The sequence below is a fragment of the Saccopteryx leptura genome, chromosome 10 (genome assembly GCF_036850995.1).
Source record: "Saccopteryx leptura isolate mSacLep1 chromosome 10, mSacLep1_pri_phased_curated, whole genome shotgun sequence".
Lineage (NCBI taxonomy): Eukaryota > Metazoa > Chordata > Mammalia > Chiroptera > Emballonuridae > Saccopteryx > Saccopteryx leptura.
The window spans coordinates 35,089,024-35,113,014 of record NC_089512.1 but is presented as its reverse complement, the minus strand read 5'-3'; the positions used below and the strand labels follow the sequence as shown (position 1 = coordinate 35,113,014).

Genomic DNA, 23,991 nt, shown 5'->3' with positions numbered 1-23,991 from the left:
TGCATTTTCACCAATGAAATAAAAGTTAGTTTTGCATCTCATTTGCATAATCAAAAACTTTCTTTGATATGTGGTTTACTTTTTAAAATTTTTTTATTAATTTTAATTTATTGTGTTAACATGGATTCAAGTGGCCCACTGAATATAGCACCCTCACCCCCACCCCTGTGTCCCTATTTATATCCCTTCCACCCCCTCCCCCTAACTCCCTCCCCCTTTCCTTCTGGGATCTGCTGGCCTGTTGTCATTATCTGTGTTATATATATATACTTTCACTAATCTCTTCACCTTCTCTCATCCCCTCCCCTCTCCCTCTTCCCTCATTTGCTTTTCTGATGTTCTTGTTTAATTAAAAAAAAAATCAAATGTTTTTTGTAATCGCTTCATATTCATTTTGAAATATCCCATAATTTTGGTGAGCAGTATAGTTATTTTGGAAAAACATTCTCTAGATCTTAGATATAGCTCAAGTAAGAGGCTTATTTTCCATTGTTCCGGGACTCCTCAGTGCTGTCCTCTCAATAGATACTCTGACAGTGCCTGCTAAGCAAACAGCATGTGAAACCCATTTGTGCTTAATATGGAAGGTGCATTAACATATATATCGCTAAATGTTTGAGATATTAATTTCTCTCCACACTTACAAGGCAACTGCGGAGCTACCCTGCAGATCTGTGAGCTGTCGAGTGGTTTAAACTTTTATGATTTCAATTTGCTTCCACCTGAGGCAAAGGGCTTTGGGACGCCAACTTACTGAAGCGCCTGGATTTCTTGGCAAGACTTAAGTGAGCTTGAGGATCCTCCATGCAGTCAGCTTAGCATTTTTAAAGATTTAGATTTTTGAAGATATATGCATTTAATATTTATGCTCAATGGGCTTTTTAAAAAAACCAATTACTTACATGGCATTAATTATATGAGCAGCCTCCTTCTGACAATTCACATTCTTGTCTTCCGGCATCATTTCCGAATATCTACACACCAGGTGCTGAAAAATAGCAACCCTGACACACCTTAGAGGGATGGAAGGGCATAAAACTACCAGGTACTCTTTTTAATTTCCACCATTCCTGACCATCCAGGAGCTTGAATACAGAACCCACTAGTAGCTATTTTTCCTTCTATAAAGGGTTACAACACATTACATAGTGGATTATGACCAGACCCTGAGGGGCCAGGCTCTGCGTGCCTCTCCCAGTTCATCTTGCACTGTCTGTTCTCTCACTCCCTGCTCCGCAGACAAGGGCAGGCCTCGCTGGGCTCCAGGGACACCCAAGCTCTCTCCAGCCCCGGTTCCACACGCCCAGGGCTAGAACTAGCGGCAGGCGAGCAAGGCACTTACCTTAGAAACAAAATTTGGCCCTGGCCGGTTGGCTCAGTGGTAGAGCGTCGGCCTGGCATGCAGAAGTCCCGGGTTCGATTCCCGGCCAGGGCACACAGGAGAAGCGCCCATCTGCTTCTCCACCCCTCCCCCTCTCCTTCCTCTCTGTCTCTCTCTTCCCTTCCCACAGCGAGGCTCCATTGGAGCAAAGATGGCCCAGGCGCTGGGGTTGGCTCCTTGGCCTCTACCCCAGGCGCTGGAGTGGCTCTGGTCGCAACAGAGCGACGCCCCGGAGGGGCAGAGCATCGCCCCCTGGTGGGCGTGCCGGGTGGATCCCAGTCAGGCGCATGCGGGAGTCTGTCTGTCTCTCCCCGTTTCCAGCTTCAGAAAAATACAAAAAAAAAAAAAGAAACAAAATTTAAGGGGCACCAAAAATCATAGAAACCAAGATAAAGAATATTTTTAATGTAATACTATCAAAAAAATCAAAATTGATGCCCTAAGCCGTGGAGAACACAATATCAAAAGTTTAACTAAAGACAGGTTTCAGCCTTAAATTTGTACCATTCCACCTTACTTGTCTTAACCTAGTCCTGGCCCTGTTGGATATTATTCTTGAGCTTTTGATATTTTGTTACCATGGGTATTTAGCATTAATTTGGATTTGTAAAAGATTGCATTTAAATATTATTTATCATGATTACTGAGTTTCTGTTGTCCTCTTGACTCTTGGCCCAGGACAAATGCCTCATTTGTTCCACCTTAGTCCCAGAAGGTCCCCTTGGGTCCCTTTTGACTATTTTTTGTGAGCTCACAGCCTCTTAAGTGTGGTTTTGATTCAAATGGACCATCCTGGGCTGGAGGAGCAGCTGCGCCCTGTGGAGAGAGACCTGGAGGCACCACGGGGCTCCCCACCTCCCCTCTGCTGGCCTGCTTCCCCACCTTCTTAACACCCTCCCCTCCTGGCCTCCCTCCCCTCCTGGCCTCCCTCCCCTCCTGGTCTCCCTCCCCTCTAGGTCTCCCTCCCCGCCTGGCCTCCCTCCCCTCTAGGTCTCCCTCCCTTCCTGGTCTCCCTCCCCTCTAGGTCTCCCTCCCCTCCTGGTCTCTCTCCCCTCTAGGTCTCCCTCCCCTCCTGGTCTCCCTCCCCTCTAGGTCTCCCTCCCCTCCTGGCCTCCCTCCCCTCCTGGTCTCCCTCCCCTCCTGGCCTCCCTCCCCTCCTGGTCTCCCTCCCCTCCTGGTCTCCCTCCCCTCTAGGTCTCCCTCCCCTCCTGGTCTCCCTCCCCTCTAGGTCTCCCTCCCCTCCTGGTCTCCCTCCCCTCCTGGCCTCCCTCCCCTCCTGGCCTCCCTCCCCTCTAGGTCTCCCTCCCCTCCTGGTCTCCCTCCCCTCTAGGTCTCCCTCCCCTCCTGGTCTCCCTCCCCTCCTGGTCTCCCTCCCGGAGCAGGACCTAATTCAGGGCATCTACAAAGGCTATTTCCCTGTGACTCCAACACTCTCAGGCGCTTCACATGGCTGCTGCTTCTCTCCATGTCGCTGGTGTCAAAGGTCCCCTACTCCTTCTTTGACCACCAAACCCTCCCCCTCCCTCAGTTTGCAGTGCCCTATTTGCTTTCTTCCTAGTGCTTGTGAGAATTTATAATTATTCTCTTTATTTGCTTGCTTTTCCTTGGCTATTGGGTTCTCTTACTACTGGTCAAGCTTCCAAAGGACTGGAGCCCTATGCGTCCCTTTCATTTCTGCACCCCAGTGTCACAATGTCCTGCACTTGACTAATAAATGCATGTCAAGTCAGCATCTTGTTTCCTTTGGCTTTAGAACTGGACACCGATGACAATGTGTGCACATTTTTAAAGGTGAATGAATGCTTTGGCATTCTCTTAAAGATATTCATAAAATTAAACAAAATTTGCCTGAAGAATTTCTATTGTAAAAGCCAAGAAGTTTAAAAAACAAAAACAAAACACTCTCCTGAGAGTGTGCCATTTGCTTTTTTCTTATCCTCAAAGGCAAATTCTCTACATCATAGTTTCTAAATTAAAGAAAAACAAAATAAACTCATCTAATCAATAAAAAGTATTATTGAGATACATAATAAAGGAATAGAATAGTAAAGGCTCAGTGGAAATCCCAGATTTTATTATTGGAAGTATAAATTTTTGTTTTTGCAGGGATATATTTAAAAAGTGTTAAGGTAAAATCTCTAAACCAAGAGCTCTAAGGATGGATGATGAGTTTGGGTAGGAAATCACAATCCTAATATCTGGGCACCAGGAAACCAGAGTTCACATACCTTCTTATGCAAAGAGACTGTCCTGACTAATAATTCCCCTCAGTTAAAAAAAAATTTTTTTTGTTTCTCCTTCTAATTGATTCTTCCCCTTACTCACCCCCCACCCCAAGTGACAGGAGAGGAGATAGAGAGACAGACTCCTGCATGCGCCCTGACCGGGGTCCACCCAGCAACTCCTGTCTGGGGCCAATGCTTTGCCCATCTGGGGCCATGCTTACAACAAGCTATTTTTAGCATCTGAAGCAGCGGCTCCACTGAGCCATCCTCAGTGCCTGGAACCAATGTGCTTGGATCAACTGAGCCATGGCTGTGGGAGGGAAAGAAAGAGAGAGAAAAAAAGAGAGAGAAGGGGGAGGGATGGAGAAGTAGAGGGTCCTGTGTGTCCTGACTGGGAATCAAACCTGGGAATCCACTTGCCGGGCTGATGCTCTACCACTGAGCCAACTGGCCAGGGCTAACTGATTCTTAATGCATCTTATTCCCACAGCATTTCTTCAATTCCTAGAATGTATATAAATGTTAATTAATATATGTTTCCCAGTATCCCTTTCATTTTAATTACCTGCAGTTGTTCATCGATGTAAGGGATTTTTAAAATTTCTATAGCGGACGGTCTCAGTGAAGGAGTCTTGTTCAACATGCTGTAATGTTTAAAAAGAAAATTATTTTTCAGATGAACTAAAATATATATACCACTTAAAATTGTTTCTGTGGTAATACATTTATTTTCATACCATTCCATGATGGCATTCAGTTCCCCTGGATATCTCTTAGGGAGAGAAGGAGTGTCACCTTCAACAATTTTTAAAACGATGGACAGGAAATTGGAGCCAGTGAATGCATGACTCAGGCAGCACATCTCATATAAAATGCATGCCAGAGACCTGAAGACAAAGTAAAAAATTTAAATAAGGAGCAAATATCCTCTCTTAAATTCAATCATCATACAAAACCTTAGCTGTGGTCTTCAACCTTTTTATACTTGGGGGCTGGTGAAAATAGGATAATTATTTTGAAGAGGCTAATGCAAATTAAACTAAGATCATTGGGTCTATAATCTTCATACAATGTCAAGGTAGTTAACTATTTTGTGACTGGCACAAAATTTCTGGTGGACCAGTCTGCTGACTGGCAGTTGAAAAACACTGGGTGAGGCACTACCATACACTTCAGTTGTTTAAAAGCCTCAGTTTCATAATGTTCTGTTCCATTTAAATACATGCTTACTGAAAAAGAAGAGGAAAAAGTGAACGAAGAAAGTACAACATCTAAGTCTCAGTGGCCACATTTTGTCAAAGGAGAGCAAACAAACCGGTAGCAATATGCTGTACGTAGTAGGAACCCAACAAATACTTGACCAGTGGAGTAAGAAATTTCTAAATTACCCTCTACGAAAGAAAAATAAAATGCAGCTAAATATCCTGTTATGGCAGTTTTTTAAATGTTATATATGCAAAATAAAATTTTAATTTATCAGCCTAACCTTCCATCTAATGTGTATCCATGCATTTTGACAAGGAACCACATTCTTTATTAGTTCTTTGAATAAAATCCATTTTCAAGTAGGGTGGAAAAGCAGTTACTTGCAGCTCACATTAAAATGTATAATTCATCCTTCAGGGGTATGAAACAGAATATTAACATTCTAGATAGGTCCAACACTGACTTATATTAACCATGCAAATCAGTAACTTCTAAACCAGCAGAACCATCATTCAAACAACTCTACGTCATTAAGAAAACTAAGGGAAAAGTTCCTGCCTGAACTTAATGTTGAGAAAGAACTGTAGTATGTTGATTATAAAAGGGAAGGGGGAGGCAGAAGAGGGTAAAGGGGTATAAATGGTGATGGGCGGACACTTGACTTGGGGTGGGGAACACACAATACAATATACAGATGATGAATTATAGAATTGTACATCTGAAACCTATATAATTTTATTAACCAATAACTGTCCTTCTACTGAATAATGGATGATTAAATCTTATGGGTATTTTGAATTATGTAACTGGCCAGGTCTCCTTTTTGATGTCACTTGCTTGTGACATCAGAAATAAATTTACAATTAAACTTATTTAAATTGTGTTTTAAGTAACCTTTAACATCGCCCTACTTTCTCAAAAGGCAGAATATATATAACTACATACACATACAAGTACTATCATTTTAACCATTTCGTGAGAGTTCATGAAAATGTGCATTTGTAAGAGAATATATACTGAGAACATTTCTGTTCCAGCAAATAATAATAAAGTTTATTTATATATAAATAATAAATAATAAAAGTTACTATTATTTGCAGTAGTACTTTACATATTACCAAACTCTTTCATATATATCTCACCAGAGACTCATAATGTCACAGTGATTTCCCATTTATACATGAGAAAATTGGCTCAGGAAAGTTAAATCGCTTGGCCAATTTCATAAGGCATTTTTCTCCCCAAATTCTATACAATTTTCATTACAGAAAGCTATTATAAAGGGGAATGTTAGGAGAATTCACATGATATTAGCTAGAACACCAAGATCAATGTAAAATGATAAAATCCGAACATTATTCAGAGCTTACTAATTTTGCATCCATCTGTAAGGCTATTAAATGATATCTGGTGTAGTAGCATATATTTAGATTTCAATACCAAAAAGAACTCCTTCAATAAAGATAATATAAAGACATTTTTAGACAAACAAAAACTGAGAGAATCCACTGCCAGCAGGACAGCACTAAAAAAAATATCCTGTTTTCAGACACAAGAACACAAGAAGGAATGAGGAGTACAAGGAAGAGTAATTCTGTGAATATGTTAAGTTCAACATTAACTTTACAAAACAATATTAACAATATATTACGGGGTTTAAAAATTATGTAGAAAAAAATTCATAGAAAAATAGTACAAAAGGCATGAGAGTCAATTAACATAAATGGAGTTAAAGTATTTTAAGATCCTACTACGTATTAATGGGAAAGTGGTAAAATTAATACCTTTTACTAGACTGTAAAAGTCATGAATGTGTGTTATAATTGCTAGGGATTATCACTGAAATAACAATAAAATAATATATAACTGACAAGTGTATAACTAACAAGTTACTAGAGGGGGGAAAGAAACCAAATACAATTTTAAACCAAAAGGAAGCAAGAAAGAAGAAAATATAAAACAAGTGGTGCATAAAGAGAAAGCAAATAATAAGATGACATAAATACAGAGTAATTATATTAAACATAAATGGACAATATTTCAATTAAAAAGATTATCAGATCAGGTAAAATGTTAGATATATTCATAGAACAAACCTTTACCCTTTGAGTAGTGAGGTTTTTTCACACTCATTGACCCCCAGGAGTGACGTGTTTTTTTTTTCAAAAAAATGAAATTAGTTACAGTTAGTTTTATTAACTAAATATCATGTTTGTTTGATAACCAATTTATGGAAACAAGAAGAACATATATTTGCCTTTTTTTAATGTTGCCTTACACATTTTTAAAATAATAATTTTTGTACGATCGTACTCTGGATGGTCAGGAGGCATGAGGACGTGCATGAATGTTTGTACTACTCAAAGAATTAAGTATAAGAACAAAGAGCTGTTCATAAAAAGAGATACATCGTGCAAATACTTATAAAAATATTACAGTATAGTTATACTAGTATCAGATAAAGTAGACTTAAGGCAAGAATCACTACTAAAATTAAGAAAGTGGGTTAATAACATAACCATTCTAATACCTAATAACTGTGTGTGTGAAGCAAAACTCAAAAAAATTAAGAGAAAATATAGACAAATACACAATCATAGTGAAAGACTTTGTCATGCCTCTTTCAATAGCTGACAGAACAAGCAGACCAAAAAAATCAATAAGGATAGAGAAAATCCAAACACAGTGACAAAAATTGACATAACTGACAAATTAACATAAATGAATCCTAATAATGACAGAATTCAGATTCTTTTCAAGGGCACATGGAGCATTTCCCAAAACTGACCATAATCAGGATCATAAAACAAGCCTCAGCAGACTTTAAGGTTGAACATTTCAGAGCACATTCCCTGACCACAGTGAAATTAAGCTAGACATTAATAACAGAAAGAGAAAGGAAACTTACAAAATCTCCACTGCTTGAACAAAACAACAAATACACACTAAATAATCCTAAAGTAAAATAAAAAATTCCAATAGAAATTATAAAACATTAACTAAATTTTAATAACAGTACAAAATATTAACACATTAAATGAAACTAAAACAAATTATTATAGCCTGACCAGTGGTGGCACAGTGGATAGAGTATCAACCTAGAACATTAAGGAACCCTTAGGTCACCAGCTTGAGTGCAGGATCATCAATATAATCTCAAGGTCACTGACATGAGCCCAAAGGTCACTGGCTTGAGGCCAAGGCCACTGGCATGAATAAGGGGTCACTGGCTCAGCTTGAGCCCCGTGGTCAAGGCACATAAGAAAAGCAATCAACAAACAACTAAAGTGAAGCAAATACAAGTTGATGCTTCTCACTCTCTCTCCTTACTCTCTCTCTCTCTCTCTCTCTCTCCTTTTCTGTTTCTCTCTCGAGTTAATAAATAAAAACAAAATAAAATAAGTGATTATAGCAACATTGAAAGTGTTAAATGCATATATTAGAAAAAAAGGCTTTAAATATCTATGAACTAAGCTTGAGAAGATAAAAAAATAACAGCAAAGCAAACCAAAAAGTAGTTTAAGAGAATAAATTTAAAAGGCAAAATTTAATGTAATAGAAACAAAGAGACAATAATAATAAAATCAGTAAAGACTAATACATTTAATAGATTTTTAACAAGACTGATTAAGAAAACAACAACAAAAAAACGCACAGATTACCATAACAGGAACGGAAAAGTGTACAACACTATAGACTCCACAAGTAATAGAAAGTATAAAGATGACATTATAAACATCTTTTTTCCCAATAAATTTAACAAATGTGATAAAATGAACAGTCTTTAAAAATATAGCTTACTAAACTGATACAAGAAGAAATAGAAACACTGAAGAATCTTTAATTTAGTAAATGGGGATAAGTAATTATTTAAAATAATAATTTAAAAGAATTTTTTTTTTCTGAAGCTGGAAACGGGGAGAGACAGTCAGACAGACTCCCGCATGCGCCCCACAGGGATCCACCCAGCATGCCCACCAGGGGGCGATGCTCTGCCCCTCTGGGGCGTCGCTCTGCTGCAACCAGAGCCACTCTAGCACCTGGGGCAGAGGCCAAGGAGCCATCCCCAGAGCCTGGGCCATCCCTGCTCCAATGGAGCCTTGGCTGCGGGAGGGGAAGAGAGAGACAGAGAGGAAGGAGGGGGGTGGAGAAGCAAATGGGCGCTTCTCCTATGTGCCCCGGCCGGGAATCGAACCTGGGTCTGCCGCACGCCAGGCCGACGCTCTACCGCTGAGCCAACCGGCCAGGGCTAAAAGAATTTTTAAAGCCCCCACCCCTAACATACACACACACAAACCCTCTAGGACCAGATGGTTTTACTGGAAAATTCTTTCAAATATTTAAGAAATACAGAATACCAGTCTTAACCATGCTCTTCATTTTATAAAGTCAGCTTAATTTTCATACTAAAATAATAAGAATATTGCAGGAAAAAAATTATAGGCAAATTTTTTATGAAAAGAGATTCAAAACACACATACACACATATTACACATAGAATATGATGATATACACAAAAGACAATATCATAACTGAGTGGATTTTATTTCAGGACAACAGGGTTGACTTCGTTTTTGAAAATCAATCAATGGAAAGGACCTCAGAGAAAAGAAAAATTCTATCATCTTGATTGAAGCAGAAAAAAGCATTTGATAACATTCAAAATCCATTTGTGTTTTATAAAAGAAGAAAACTATTAGCACACTAGGAATGGAAGGAAACTTCCTTAATTGGATTTTAAAGCTATAAAAACATATAGTAAAACTTATGCTTATAGGTGAAATGTTGATAGTTAATACTTTTATTTTAAAATTAAGAACCAGATAAAGATGCTCACTATCATCACAATATTCTATGGAATATTGTTGCAACAAAGGTGCTACCCAAAACAGTGAGGTCAGAAAAAGTTAAAAAAAAAAATATATATATATATATATGAATAAAAAAGAAGATATTAAACTGAAATTAAGCATTCAATATGATTGTGTACATGGAAGGTAATTTCTATAAGCCTGCAAGAAATACATTTTAAAAATAAAATTAGAAATGTTATTTCCATTAGTATTACATAATATCAAATATCTAGTAATAAATCCAATGAAAGATGTGCAAGACTCCTATACCATAAACCAGGATACATGGCTCAGAGAAATCAAAGAAGATCTAAAAAATGGAGGGGATAGAAGAGATCTACATTCTGAGGTTGAAAGATTCAATATTATGAAGAAGTCAATTTATTCCAGAATGATCTACAGACATAATGCAAGATCAATCAAAATATTAGCAGATTTTTGTTTTCTTTTTTAGTGAGAGAGAGAGAGAAAAGGAAAGGGACAGAGACAGACAGGAAGGAAGAGAGATGAGAAGCATCAACTCATAGTTGCGGTATCTCAGTTGTTCATTGATTGCTTTATTGTTTGTGCTCTGACCAGGGGGCTCCAGATGAGCCAGTGACCCCTTGCTCGAGCCAGTGACCCCTTGCTCAAGCCAGCGACCTTGGGCTTCAAGCCAGTGACCTTTGGGCTCAAGCCAGCGACCATGATGTCATATCTATGATACCACACTCAAGCCGGTGACCCCGCACTCAAGCTGGTGAGCCCACGCTCAAGCCGGATAAGCCAATGCTCAAGCTGGCGATCTCAGGGTTTTGAATGTGGGTCCTCAGCATCCCAGGCTGATGCTCTATCCACTGCACCACCACCTGGGGCTCAGTGACTGGCTTGAGCCCAAGGTCGCTGGCTTGAGCAAGGGGTCACTTGGTCTGCTGTAGCTCCCCAGTCAAGGAACATATGAGAAAGCAATCAATGAACAAATAAGGTGCCACAACAAAGAATTGATGCTTCTCATCTCTCTTCCTTCTTGCCTGTCTGTCCCTATCTGTCCCTCTCTCTGACTCTCTTCTCTGTCTCTGTCAAAACAAAAAAAAATTAATTGAAACTACCACAAATCAAAAACAAAAAGAAGAGAATCCAATAGAAATACGGGCATAAGACTTGAAGAGACACTAAGTGGTTCCAAATTATGCGAACATGTTTAACATTATTAGTCAACATAGAACTGCAAATTAGAACAACAGTGCAGTAACACTACAAGCTCAACAGAATGGCTAAAATGAAAAATATCATCAGATGAGACTGGGCACGTTTGGGGTGGTATGGCCATAGACATAGGGCACGTTTGAGGTGGTATGGCCATAGACATAGGGCACGTTTGAGGTGGTATGGCCATAGACATAGGGCACGTTTGGGGTGGTATGGCCATAGACATAGGGCACGTTTGGGGTGGTATGGCCATAGACACACACACACACACACACACACACACACACATACACACACACTCACAAGACAATATGAAGGCAGTACTTTTTATACTATATAAAAAGTTTTCTTGCCCTGGCTGGTTGGCTCAGTGGATAGCACATCGGCCTGGCATCATCTCAGACTCATCACTTCCATCCTTTTGGAAGATGTTTGTCTTATTTGACTCCCAGGTTTTAAATTTGGTAATGTGAAAGCAAGTCAAGGGGCTGGAGAGATGAGCTGAACATATAAGTGAGAGGCACGTTTTACTTGGAAGTCTATGATTTGCATTCTTTTCTTTTTCCAAAATACAGTCAATGCGAAGTAAACAAATAAATCCCTGAGGGAGTGAATGCAGCTATGAAACGAAAGCTGGTGTCAGGAGCATGCGAAGCATATTGCACCTGAACTCCACAAGCGTGCCATCTGTTCCCGTCGACCAGAACTGCTTAACGGATTCCTGAGGCTCAGGCTGACAGTGAATAGCAAATGTAACTCAAAGTTTGTCTTGTCTCGAGGTAACCTAAATTTACTCCATGAAATCTTCTCAGACTCTACAAAGAAAAGCCTGCCACGCAGAAACGCATGACTCTGGTTGATTGGGAAAGCTATACCGAGCTTTTAAATAATACATATTTTTATTTGATGTCATTGAGAATCATCCTGACATCATTTAGAAAAGAATGCACATAATTTAAACAGTTGAATAAATAAATGAATAGAAATTTAATATAAGAGTAGTGTATTATTGGCCCTGGCCGGGTAGCTCAGTGGACAAGCTGAGACACAGGTTCAATCCCTGGTCAGGGCACATATGAGAAGCAAGCAATGAGTGCACAAATGAATGGAACGACTAAGTAGAACAACGAGTTGATGCCTTTCTCTCTCTCTCTCTTTAGTGTGTGTTGCCCTAAATAAAAGTCTTTATTTAGGTGAAATTGGGTATCAATATCAACTCCATCTAAATGTAATGAAAGACATTGGGCTGCTTAAACTAATATTTGAGGAGGAATATTATATAGCAACTGTTTATTAAGGGCTTATCATGTCCCAGAACCTCTATCAATTTTTCCCAAGTTTTAATATGCATACAAATCAAGCAGAGATTTTTGTTAAAATGCCGACTCTGAGTATTTGGGGGAAATAGCAGTTATATTGGAAGTCTAGTTTCTGGATCTTTCTTGAATCCCCATGTAAAACAGAGAGAATAGCTAGCTAGCAAACCAAAAACCATGGCCAACGTTTTCAATGAATTTAGGTGACAATGTGTATTCTCAGACCTCAAGATACAAGCAAGTGATACAATACAAGCCACAATCACCATGCGACCTGCACAGTACCAGCACCTGTGTGGGAAGAAGCGGAAGGATCTGCATGTTCAAGAAACTCCACCAACTCTGAGTAGGGTGAGTGCAAATCCACACCCGGATAAATGTGGAAAACATGCTCAAAGACGAAGACAAAAGGTCTTCAAAACAAAAATATTAAGATCTTGGTTGAATAAATTAGTGTGCCTGGGTATAGAATATCATGCAAACATTTAACTAATGTGTAGATATACAGTGTGTCCATGAAGTCATGGTGCACTTTTGACCAGTCACAGGAAAGCAACAAAAGATGATAGAAATGTGAAATCTGCACCAAATAAAAGGAAAACTCTCCCAATTTCATACCTATTCAGTGCAGTTCGATGTGGGCTCACGCACAGATTTTTTAGGGCTCCTTAGGTAGCTATCCCGTATAGCCTCTACAGACTCATCACTGACTGATGGCCTACCAGAACGGGGTTTCTCCACCAAACTGCCAGTTTCCTTCAACTGCTTATCCCACCAAGTAATGTTATTCCCATGTGGTGGCGCTTCGTTATAAATGCGCTGATATTCACATTGCACTTTGGTCACGGATTCTAATTTAGCGAGCCACAGAACACACTGAACTTTCCTCTGTGCCGTCCACATTTCTATTGGCATGGCCGTGGGCTGCTCCGCTGTATACACGGTGTTACCTCATCATCTGCGCATGTGCACATGCTGCCACATCATCCTACAGAAACTGGGAGGGTTTTCCTTTTATTTGTTGCAGATTTCACATTTCTATCGTCTTTTGTTGCTTTCCTGTGACTGGTCAAAAGTGCATCATGACTTTACAGACACACTGTATTTTGCTGATGCAATGTTTCATTTTTCTAAGTGAAAAATGCAGATTATAAAATTCTCTATAGTATGATTATTCTTTTGTAGTAGCAAATACGCTTAGATAGGTATATAAAGCACTTAGCATATTGACTGTTGATCACAGAGGAAGCACTCTATAGAGAGTAGCTATTTCTGGTCCTGTTGCTGCAGTTGTATTATGACCTTTTTAATATGATATCTGCAGTTTGTAGTAATTATTTTATGGAAGTCATTTAAAAAAGATATTAATACCCCCATATACTGCATCTCATGACAGATGTAGTAGATTTGGGTATTAATCAATCAGATGTTTTCCGACTTCAGCTTCTGAGGAATTAATGCCACCGGCGCTCGCTCCCCGGGAGGGCACTCCCTCTCCAACAATGTGAGCCCACACAGGCACCGCCCCGCCCAGGCAGGTGGAGAAATGGGCTCTCTCGCTGCAGAATTTCCTGCAGCAAGAGGCAGGAGAGGGGGAGTCGGCAGCCGCTACCTGCAGGCCCCACAATAGCTCTCGAACTGCGGCCAAGTTGTCCTGTAATCTCTCCCTTTCCTAAATCCTTCACCAGAGAATCGGCCTCTCTGGAGTTCTTGGTAGATGTGGGAAGGTGCTGGCAGGAACAGAAGCTGGGAAGGCCTGAGGATGACTTTCCATGCAAAGGTGTTTGGGGTTCACTGGCTAGGTAATGGCATATCATTGGAGGATTTACAGCTAAGAACTCAAATAATTAGTTCCTTATGTTGGACATTTTTTTCTGGTTGTATTGTTGGACTGAATGCAGGGAGCCAGAGTGTTAGATTCAGGGAGTGCTGATATGCTGGGGCTGCCAAGAGTGTAACTATTGAAGGAACAGGGAGTGCTGATAGGGCCCCTGTGACGCTGAGAACAAAGAGTTCAGCAACATCCTGCATTTTATGAGTCAGAGACCCTTATCAGAAGTTTATGTTTGAAATTCTCCACTGAGCAATACCCACCCCCCGTTGCTGCACACGACCTCCCTAGCCAATAGCTAACAGCCACATCAGCTTCTGTATAATGCTTGCTCAACCTAGATAGCCACCCTATAAAAAGGAGCCATTTTAGAAGGTTGGGGCTGCAGTGTTCCCCTGTGTGGGTTACCTGCAGTCCTTGTGCAGGTTTGCGGGACTGCAGTGCTCCCTTGCGTGGGTTGCCTGCAGTCCCTGCGCAGGTTTTGGGGGGCTGCAGTATTCCCCTGTATGGGTTACCTGCAGTTCTTGCTCAGGTTTGCGAGACAGCAGTGTTCCCCTGTGTGGGTTACCTGCAGTCCCTGTGCAGGTTTGTGGGGCTGCAGTGTTCCCCTGTGTGGGTTGCCTGCAGTCCTTGCGCAGGTTTGCGGGACTGCAGTGCTCCCTTGCGTGGGTTGCCTGCAGTCCCTGCGCAGGTTTGCAATAAAACTTATAAAATTCAATTTGGGTCTGCTGTGGTCCGTCTCCTGGGATGTAACAAGAGGAAGTGGAAAGATATTGAAGAATTCCAGGAGAGATATGATAAGGGCATAGACTAAAGAGATGGAAGTGGAAATTGAGAAGACTGATTAAAAAATTTCTAGGCCATAGATAGGATCACTAGCGTACAGTTACTATGGATATGAGGCAAGAGAGAAGGAAGGTCTGTTATTCCCAGCCTTCTAGCATGGATGGTTCAGTGGGAAATGTGCTGGGAAAAAAGAAAGAAAATAGGCTTATCTCTCCCCCACCCCCTTCCCCTGCGCACTCTGGGAATACTCTCCTGTGTGGATATGTTCTTAGTCCTGGTAGGCCAGGCAGGTGCTGTTCATCTGTTTTCTTCTACCTGTAGCTAAGCCATATCTGACATGTCTGCCTGAGATCACCAAAGTCTGACTCCAATGTTGGGTGTGAACCATACTCCTCCAGTGTCCCCTCTCCAGCCAAACCCCATACCAGATCTCAGAACAAAACCCCGAGAGCTTCACAGTACACTCTGATGCCCCTACTGTTCTCACGACCATTCCCTCCACTTAAATCACTCAACGAACATAGGCCACAAGATCAAAGAGCCATCCGATTGATCTCTCGGAACAAGATAGAGGAAACCAATAATGAAATATTCTACTTAATTACAGTACCACTCTTCCAGTAGAATCATCCTTTACTTGTTTCTCTATCAAAATAATACATTATAACTATTCATAATTTAAATAAATATAAAGATCTGGCCTAGGAACCCAACTCACATACTGTATTTTTCTTGTGGGGGAAAAAAAAGTGTTCAGTAATTGTTTATACATATCAGCCACATTCAAAGTGTTGTCTTCAGAGAACCTAATTATCCTCACTTTCTAAATAATGGTTTCTAAATTTTTGGAATCTAACCCACTTTTAAGAGAGAGACTTCCTGTACTTGATTGCTATAAATAACTGAATCCCGAAAGGTTTAAAAGATTGTAGAAGGAAGATAAGTTTACATAGGGGCAAACATTAACAGATGGAAATATAATTAGTATTATACCAATTCTTCTTTAAGCATTATAAATGTAGTATGCACAGCTATTATTGCTAGAGTCAAACACCTGTCAATTATTCACAAGTGTTTCCAATCCAAAGAAAATATTCCACAGTAAACAGACACCACCACATACTGAGATGCAAAGGAAAATTCTCAACTTCATCCAGTCTAATTTTTCTAAGAGTGTCTCCCAAATATTACTTATCACATTTATGTATCTTCTTCTATAATTAATAGTTCTCTGTTATTCTCTCCACTGTAGATTTGGCAGTAGAAATTTCATTACCAGATAAGCTTGTTTTAATTAATATAAAATCAAGATATCTTCTAAATTCATAATACGGTGGTTATTAGAGTCAAGATGATGATAAATCCTTAGCTTGTACTTGCTGAATAGCTAATAATCTCCATAAGGAGAGCTAACCTGAAGCTTGCAAAAGATATATTAAATTTCTCCTGCATTTTTATTGGGGCTTTTGGGCATTTTAAAGTTTTGCCTTTGTCAGATGTCATTTTTATAAGCTTTTTTTTTTAATTCATTTTTTTATAGAGGAAAGGGAGAGACACAGAAAGAGAGAGGAGAGACAGAGAGAGAGAAGGGGGGAGGAGCTGGAAGCATCACTCCCATATGTGCCTTGACCAGGCAAGCCCAGGGTTTCGAACCGGTGACCTCAGCATTTCCAGGTCGACGCTTTATCCACTGTGCCACCACAGGTCAGGCCATTTTTTATAAGCTTTTATAATTTTAAAACATTAGAGCAATACTGTCTGCTATTCCTATAATTCTTGATGCAAGACTAACAGGAATTTTTTTTAAAAGAAGACACACAACTGGGACAAAAAGACTCTATGCTATATTCTTCCCTCCATGTGTTTTAGTGCCCCTGTTTCCTAGGAGACCCACATCTGCTTGGCACGCAAATGGAGATACATGTCAAAGATGAGCCAGCTTTCCTGCTGCATGTAATTCTAAAAGCTGAAAGGACGGGCTTCATAAATTTTTTACTCTTAATTCAAATGACATGATGTAACATCATCTTCCAAAGATATCTTGTAATCTTAAATCATGAAGAAATTATATATTTGGATCTATTTTTAAATATCCATAATAATAAAAAATATTAAGTGTGAAAAGAGATATAGTATATAAGTCTAATTCAATCCAAAGTCCAGAGACTTCCCCTGAGGGTCAGGAATCCCATCACTTCTGATTTCATGCCCCAGGACCTTTACATAGTCATTGAAAATAGTAGCTGCTCAATAAAGCAAAATTTAAAGAAACTAATTTCTCTGAACATACCTTTGTGTTTTCTCTATTTTTGTTGTTGTTGTTTTGGAAGGGCTGGGAGGTTGTAATGAGGAAGGATGGTATGTGAATTAGAAAAGATCACCAAGGCAGAAATAACCTATCAATGAAAAAATCCATGGAATAATCCAGGAATGAATAATTGTAACAGTGAACTGAAAAGACAGGATGGATGGGGATCTGCCATGGCGCCAGACCTGCTTTTTTTCTGTGTGTGTGTGACAGAGATGGAGAGAGAGAGAAAGAGAGAGAGAGAGAGAGAGAGAGAGGACAGACAGGAAGGGAGAGACATGAGAAGCATCAATTCTTTGTTGTGGCTCCTTAGTCTCCTCAGTTGTTCATTGATTACTTTCTCATATGTGCCTTGACTAGGGGGCTACAGCAGAGCGAGTGACCCTCTGCTCAAGCCAATGACCTTGGGCTCAAGCCAGTGACCTTGGACTTCAAGCCAGCAATGTGTGGACTCAAGCCAGCAACCATAGGGTCATGCCTATGATCCCACACTCAAGCCAGCGAACCCGCGCAGGCCAGACTGGCTTTGACAGAATTCTCTCGTGTGTTCTTTCTCCAACCAGAGGAAAGGCAACTTTCTACTTTATCCTCCTGAGAAGAATGAAGTAGGCACAATTTTTACATGGCTCATCTCTGAAAGCTCAGAACTAATTAAGTTGAGTTGCATATAATAAGTATTTACTTAACAAGCTTTCAGACAGTTTGCTCTTTCAGCCCTTCACAAGTCAAAAATTACGTCAGGTTTCTCCTCTTCGATGGAAAAGAAATTTTCTGCAAATGGGACCTATTGCTAACAATAGAATACAATTTCCACATGGTTTCCACATTGGAATTTGAACTGGTTCCACGATAAGGAAGGGGAGATCCCTTTGGTACAAGAGCTCAGAGAAACTGAGAAATCTCAGATGCATCTATCACTGAAAACACAGAATTTTTAAATTTAAGTTTATCCTTAAAGTTAACATCATTAGTAAGAATTCTTTAAAGCAACAAGAAGGAAAAAAAATAGTAAAGCTGCACATTCTCACCAGAGGTGGAAGTTAATCTTAAAATAAAATCAAGCACAGTGTTTAAGATTATAGATGCTTTAATTAATAGAAACCTATCAAAATTTGTTGCTTATTATACATGAAGAACCTTCCCTTGTGGTTCAAGAAGAAAATAATTGAAACAAACCAATTATTGTAGGAATAAAAAGATTTTGAAATCAATTTAATGGAATATAATAAAGTTCCTAATTCAAAAGACTTTCTTTTACTCTGTTCACAAAATGACTCAGAATTCAAAGGGATAAAAAGTGAATGGATGTAGTAAGTGAATGACTTGAAAACCAAAATGCATCATTCGCTCAGGGCAGCAGATGAACAGTCATTTGGACAAGCCCACTGCCCACTCACCAGATGTCTGACTTTGTGTCGTAGCCTTGGTGTTTCAGAGCCTCCGGACTCATATAATGGGGTGTTCCAGTTAAAGTGGTCGCTAGATCACAGGAGCCCATTAGGAGCCGAGAAACTCCAAAATCCCCTTGAAATAACAATCAGTTTTTATAAATATTTGAAAACCATGAAAAAGAGCCCTGGAAATTAACAACTGAATATCTAATTTGGTAATTATAATATACAATAATTCATACCACTTTAAAGGGAAGAAAATAAACATGATATATTTTAAATTAAATGCCAGTGAATAGCTTTAAAAACATAGCCTTATATGAGAAAGACATTAAGCCAGTAAAGTAAATTATGTAAATAAAAATTTTTAATTTTTGGAATTGTGAAAAACCAGAAACTTGAAATAAGAACCTAATTCAAGTATGAATAACAACGAACAGAATGATTTTGAAAGGTCTGAGTATAATGATTTGCAATTTCATCCACAGGGGAAGAGTTTGTTCTTTGTTGACAATAAGGAAAAGATGAGATTTTTCAGAAACACGACTATAAAAAATTGAATCCATCAGCTGCTCTATACGTACTTGCTTAACTTGTCATATGCTTTCATACTTTCCTCCCTAAGAGTATTTTGCATGAATATGAAATACTCCAGTAACAGTTATGAGTGGAGGTACAATTCTGAAGGAGAACTAAAAGTTAACAAAGCCATTATACCAACATTTTAATTCTCTGTGATAACTGCTAATTGCCTGTGATAAAATAAGCAGGGAAACCTATAGTAACAATCAAACTAGTAAAATTTAAAGTCTAACCACTTGCAAATTGTCTCATATGAAGTAGGAACTCAAAAAATACTAGTTGAATCTACAAAGTATGTACCAAATGTCTTATACCTCAATTTATATCAGACAATTGGAAACAAAAGAATTGGGTTTTATTGGCCCCAATCGAACAAGAACAAAAATTTGAGAACTTTAAATAAATCAATAATTACTCTGATACTCCTAGGTATTTTATATTTCAATTTGATATGCTGATAGTATTCAAATAGGGTACTCTCCCATATTTCCCAAATACATACTTTTTAAAATCTTACCAATTTTAAGTAGATTATTTTTCAAAAATATATTCTTTGATTTCAAGTCTCGATGAAGTATCCTCCTAGAAAAAGGCAAAAAAGGATATAAAATTTCATGCAAAATGTAAGACTTTAAAATCCTAATATACATAATATACATGGGTTTATGTGAAGCAATTCACATATAAATATACATTCCTAAAGATATATCTTTAAATGTTTAAAATCTACAAAGCCACATTTTCTTGTTTCCTGAAAAAAATATATTTTAAAGAAAACAGTTTTAAAGTCAGGAGAATGTAAAATCGGGAAAAAAATTAAGTGGTTTCAACTATTTCAATAGGCCAGATGTTCTGTGTTTTTGTAGCATGCCCTACATATATCCAGTAACTATACACTCAGTTTTAGACCAATTATCATATACAGTCGTCCCTCGCCATACTGCAGTTCACTTTTCGTGGTCTCATTATATAGCAGATTTTTAATTTGTATATATCTAATTTCGTATCATGGATTTTTTGTTATGTTGCGAGATTTTGTGGTATATAAATAGGTATTTTAACATATTTATTATTTTAATTATTTTTGTGGTAAAATAAGCATTTTCTAGCCTAAAAATTAAAAACAATATAAAAATATTGATTAAAACCTATTAAAATGAAATAAAGCCTTAAAATATATATAAATAATGAAATAAATATAAGGTTGCTACTTTGCAAATTTTCACCTATCATGGGGGTTAGGTTCCTAGGGACCTAATTGTACAGGGGGGTCCTTGGGTTACGACACAGTTCTGTGCCTAGTTGCTACTTTGCAAATTTTCACCTATCATGGGGGTTAGGTTCCTAGGGACCTAATTGTACAGGGGGGGTCCTTAGGTTACGACACAGTTCTGTTCCTACTATAGTGACCTAACCTGAATTTTGGTGTAAGTCGAAACACAGCTTAGCCTAAGTCACTTACCTATCCTAACACAGTTGTAAAATCATAATCTAGAACATAAATACACAACTAAGCCATAGAAAAAGGAAAAGAACATAAACATACTGTATTGTACACTGTAGTGTAGTAATAGAAAAAACAACAAAAATGAGTGTTAAAAAAAAGTACAAAGTTAATAGCATAAGCTGAAACACTCATATCTCAATTTTTAAAAGTCTTTATGGCCCTGGCTGTTTGGCTCAGAGGTAGAGCATCAACCTGGCATGTGGATGTCCCAGGTTCGATTCCTGGTCAGGGCACACAGGAGAAGTGACCATCTGCTTCTGCACCCCTCCCCCTCTCACTTCTCACTCTCTTCCCCTCCTGCAGCCATGGCTCAATTGGAGCAAGTTGTCCCCGGGCACTGAGGATGGCTCTATGGCCTCTGCTTCAGAAGCTAAGAAGAGCTCTCTTGCTGAGTAATGGACCAATGCTGCAGATGGGCAGAGCATTGCCCTCTACTAGGCTTGCCCGGTGGATACTGGTTGGGACATATGCGGGAGTCTGTTTCTCTGCCTTCTTTCCTCTCACTGAATAAAAAGAAAGTTTTTATGGAAGTGAGCATCATAAACTCGAAAAGTCGTATGTTGAGACTGTCATAATCCGAGGGCCTTCTGTAATAGCTTTATAGTCTATTATATATAATTTATTACATATTATAAATGTTACATATATCAATATAATCTATTATGTATATCACAATCCAAATGTTCAGGTTTTTTTGTATTTGTGGAAATAATAATGTTGATGATGAAATTTAATAACAGATAATATTGATTAAGTATTACTATATATAAGCCAGCAATGCAAATTATGTCAGTTACATTTTTAGTTCTGGAATTTTGGAAAACAGAACAACTTGAAAATCTTTGCCTAAAAAATAACTAAAAATGTTAAAGCATACAAATATCTTTACATGTACACAGTTGAGCCCACAGAAAATGAGGCAAGTCATTTTCTCAGAATTATACAAAAAGAAATTTGAAATTCTTAGTGCATTGGAGTTGCTGATTTCTCAGCTACCCTCGGGGTCATGCCAGTCTCAGTAACTGGCTTTAATGGCTTCACAGAAACAAGAGCCTCTTGTTACATTGAGCCATGTAATGTGGAGAACTAGAACTAATACATATGCATAAAGTCAGAATCCTATTTGTGGCCTATAACTTAAATCAGGGGTCCCCAAACTACAGCCCGCGGGCCACATGCAGCCCCCTGAGGCCATTTATCCAGCCCCCGCCACACTTCTGGAAGGGGCACCTCTTTCATTGGTGGTCAGTGAGAGGAGCACATTGACCATCTCATTAGCCAAAAGCAGGCCCATAGTTCCCATTGAAATACTGGTCAGTTTGTTGATTTAAATTTACTTGTTCTTTATTTTAAATACTGTATTTGTTCCTGTTTTGTTTTTTTACTTTAAAATAAGATATGTGCAGTGTGCATAGGGATTTGTTCATAGTTTTTTTTATAGTCCGGCCCTCCAACAGTCTGAGGGACAGTGAACTGGCCCCCTGTGTAAAAAGTTTGGGGACCTTGCCTTGAATAAAAAGAAATATTCACTCATAATTAAACAAAATGACAAGAAAGCTCATCTGACAAAATAATCACAGGGATATAAAGTGTAACATAGAAAATATAATCAATAATATAATAATTATGTATGGTGTCAGGTGGGTACTAGAAATGTCAGGAACACTTTGTAAAGTATATGACTACCTAACCACTATGCTTACACCTGAAACTAATACAAAATAATACTGAATATAAACAGTAATTGAAAAAAGAAAGTTTTAAAGAAAGCTTATTGGTATAGGTCTGAACTCTGAGTGAATAAAAAAATATCTTTTATAGTTTGTAACCATATGTCTTTGCTCATTTATATTTGCAATTCAAATATGCAATAGCTATATGGCCTTGCAAATTTTAAAGCCAAGAAATTAATGTAAAAATTACCCCTCAACTGCTAATATACTCTTGGGGCACTTGGCAGAAGCCAATGCAAACTAAAAGTCGGCAGATAACATACAGTGAAATTAAACCCCTGAGAAATTCAGGTAATCTAATAGGATTCAAACTATAAAATAAGTGTGTTTTAAATTATTAAAATCATGAATAAAAGAATAGAAGACATAAAATAAAAATAGGGTACTATCATTCTGGCCGGTTGGCTCAGTGGTAGAGCGTTGGCCCGGCGTGTGCAAGTCCCAGGTTCGATTCCTGGCCAGGGCACATAGGAGAGGTGCCCATCTGCTTCTCCACCCTTCCCCCTCTATTTCTCTCTATCTCTCTCTTCCCCTCCTGCCTTTGCTCCAAGCCTTCATTGGAGCAAAGTTGGCCCAGGTGCTGAAGATGGCTCCATGGCCTCCACCTCAGGCGCTAGAATGGCTCTGGTTGCAACAGAGCAACAGCCCAGATGGGCAGAGCATCACCCCCTGGTGGGCATGCCTGGTGGATCCCGGTCAGGTGCATGTGGGAGTCTATTTGCCTCCCTGCTTCTCACTTCAGGAAAATTTAAAAAAAAAAGGATACTATCCTCTCAATAATAATAATAATAATAATAATAATAATAATGCTGATTTGAGAGACAACCAGATAAAATTTCTAGGAGGAAAATTTAATTATTAAAATTTAAAAAATTGCCTGACCAGGCAGTGGCTCAGTGGATGGAGCATTAGACTGAGATGTGGAGGACCCAGGTCTGAAACCCTGAGATCGCCAGCTTGAGTGCAGGCTCATCCGGTTTGAGCGTGGGGTCACTGGCTTGCGCATGGAATCATAGACATGACCCCATGGTTACTGGCTTGAGCCCAAGGTCAGTAGCCTGAGCAAGGGGTCACTCGTTCTGCTGTAGCCCCCCCGCCCCCTGGTCAAGACATATGAAAAAGCAATCAATGAACAACTAAGTAACCACAATGAAGAGTTGATGCTTCTCATCTCTCTCCCTTCCTGTCTATCTGTCCCTATCTGTCTTACTCTCTGACTTTGTCTCTATCAAAATAAATAAATAAATAAAAAATTCAAGAATAAAACTTCAGCTTCCAATTATGTAGTAAGTTTATATCATACTAAATCTCCTACCTTCCACAGTTGTATAGAAAACACCAAAAAAGTTTAAACAATGTAAAATCTGGATAAAATTAAAAAAACAAACAAACTTTGGCCCTGGCCAGTTGGCTCAGTGATAGAGCATTGACCCAGTATGTGGATGTCCTGGGTTTGATTCTCAGTTAGGGCACACAGAAGAAGCAACCATCTGCTTCTCCACTCCCCTTCATCTCTCTCTTCCCCTCCCACAGCTATGGCTCGGTTGGTTCAAGCAATTTGGCCCCAGGAGCTAAGGATGGCTCCATGGTCTCACCTCAGGTGCTAATATAGCTCGGTTGCTGAACAACAGAGTAACGGCCCCAGATGGGCAGAGCATCATCTCATAGGGGGGTTGTTAGGTGG

General features: G+C 39.1%; 1 protein-coding gene across 5 annotated transcripts in view; it reads right to left on the bottom strand.

The window, feature by feature from the left end:
• The window catches only part of NEK11 (NIMA related kinase 11), a 290,594-nt gene that overhangs the window by 165,889 nt on the left and 100,714 nt on the right, over window positions 1-23,991 (bottom strand). For all 5 annotated transcript variants that reach the window (XM_066351279.1, XM_066351278.1, XM_066351280.1 and 2 more), the window contains exons 5-9: window positions 19,585-19,649; window positions 18,492-18,618; window positions 4,344-4,493; window positions 4,172-4,250; window positions 903-988 (exon numbers count right to left, since the gene is read on the bottom strand). In XM_066351279.1, the coding sequence (XP_066207376.1) occupies window positions 903-988; window positions 4,172-4,250; window positions 4,344-4,493; window positions 18,492-18,618; window positions 19,585-19,649 (507 nt within the window). The remainder of the gene's footprint in view (window positions 1-902; window positions 989-4,171; window positions 4,251-4,343; window positions 4,494-18,491; window positions 18,619-19,584; window positions 19,650-23,991) is intronic.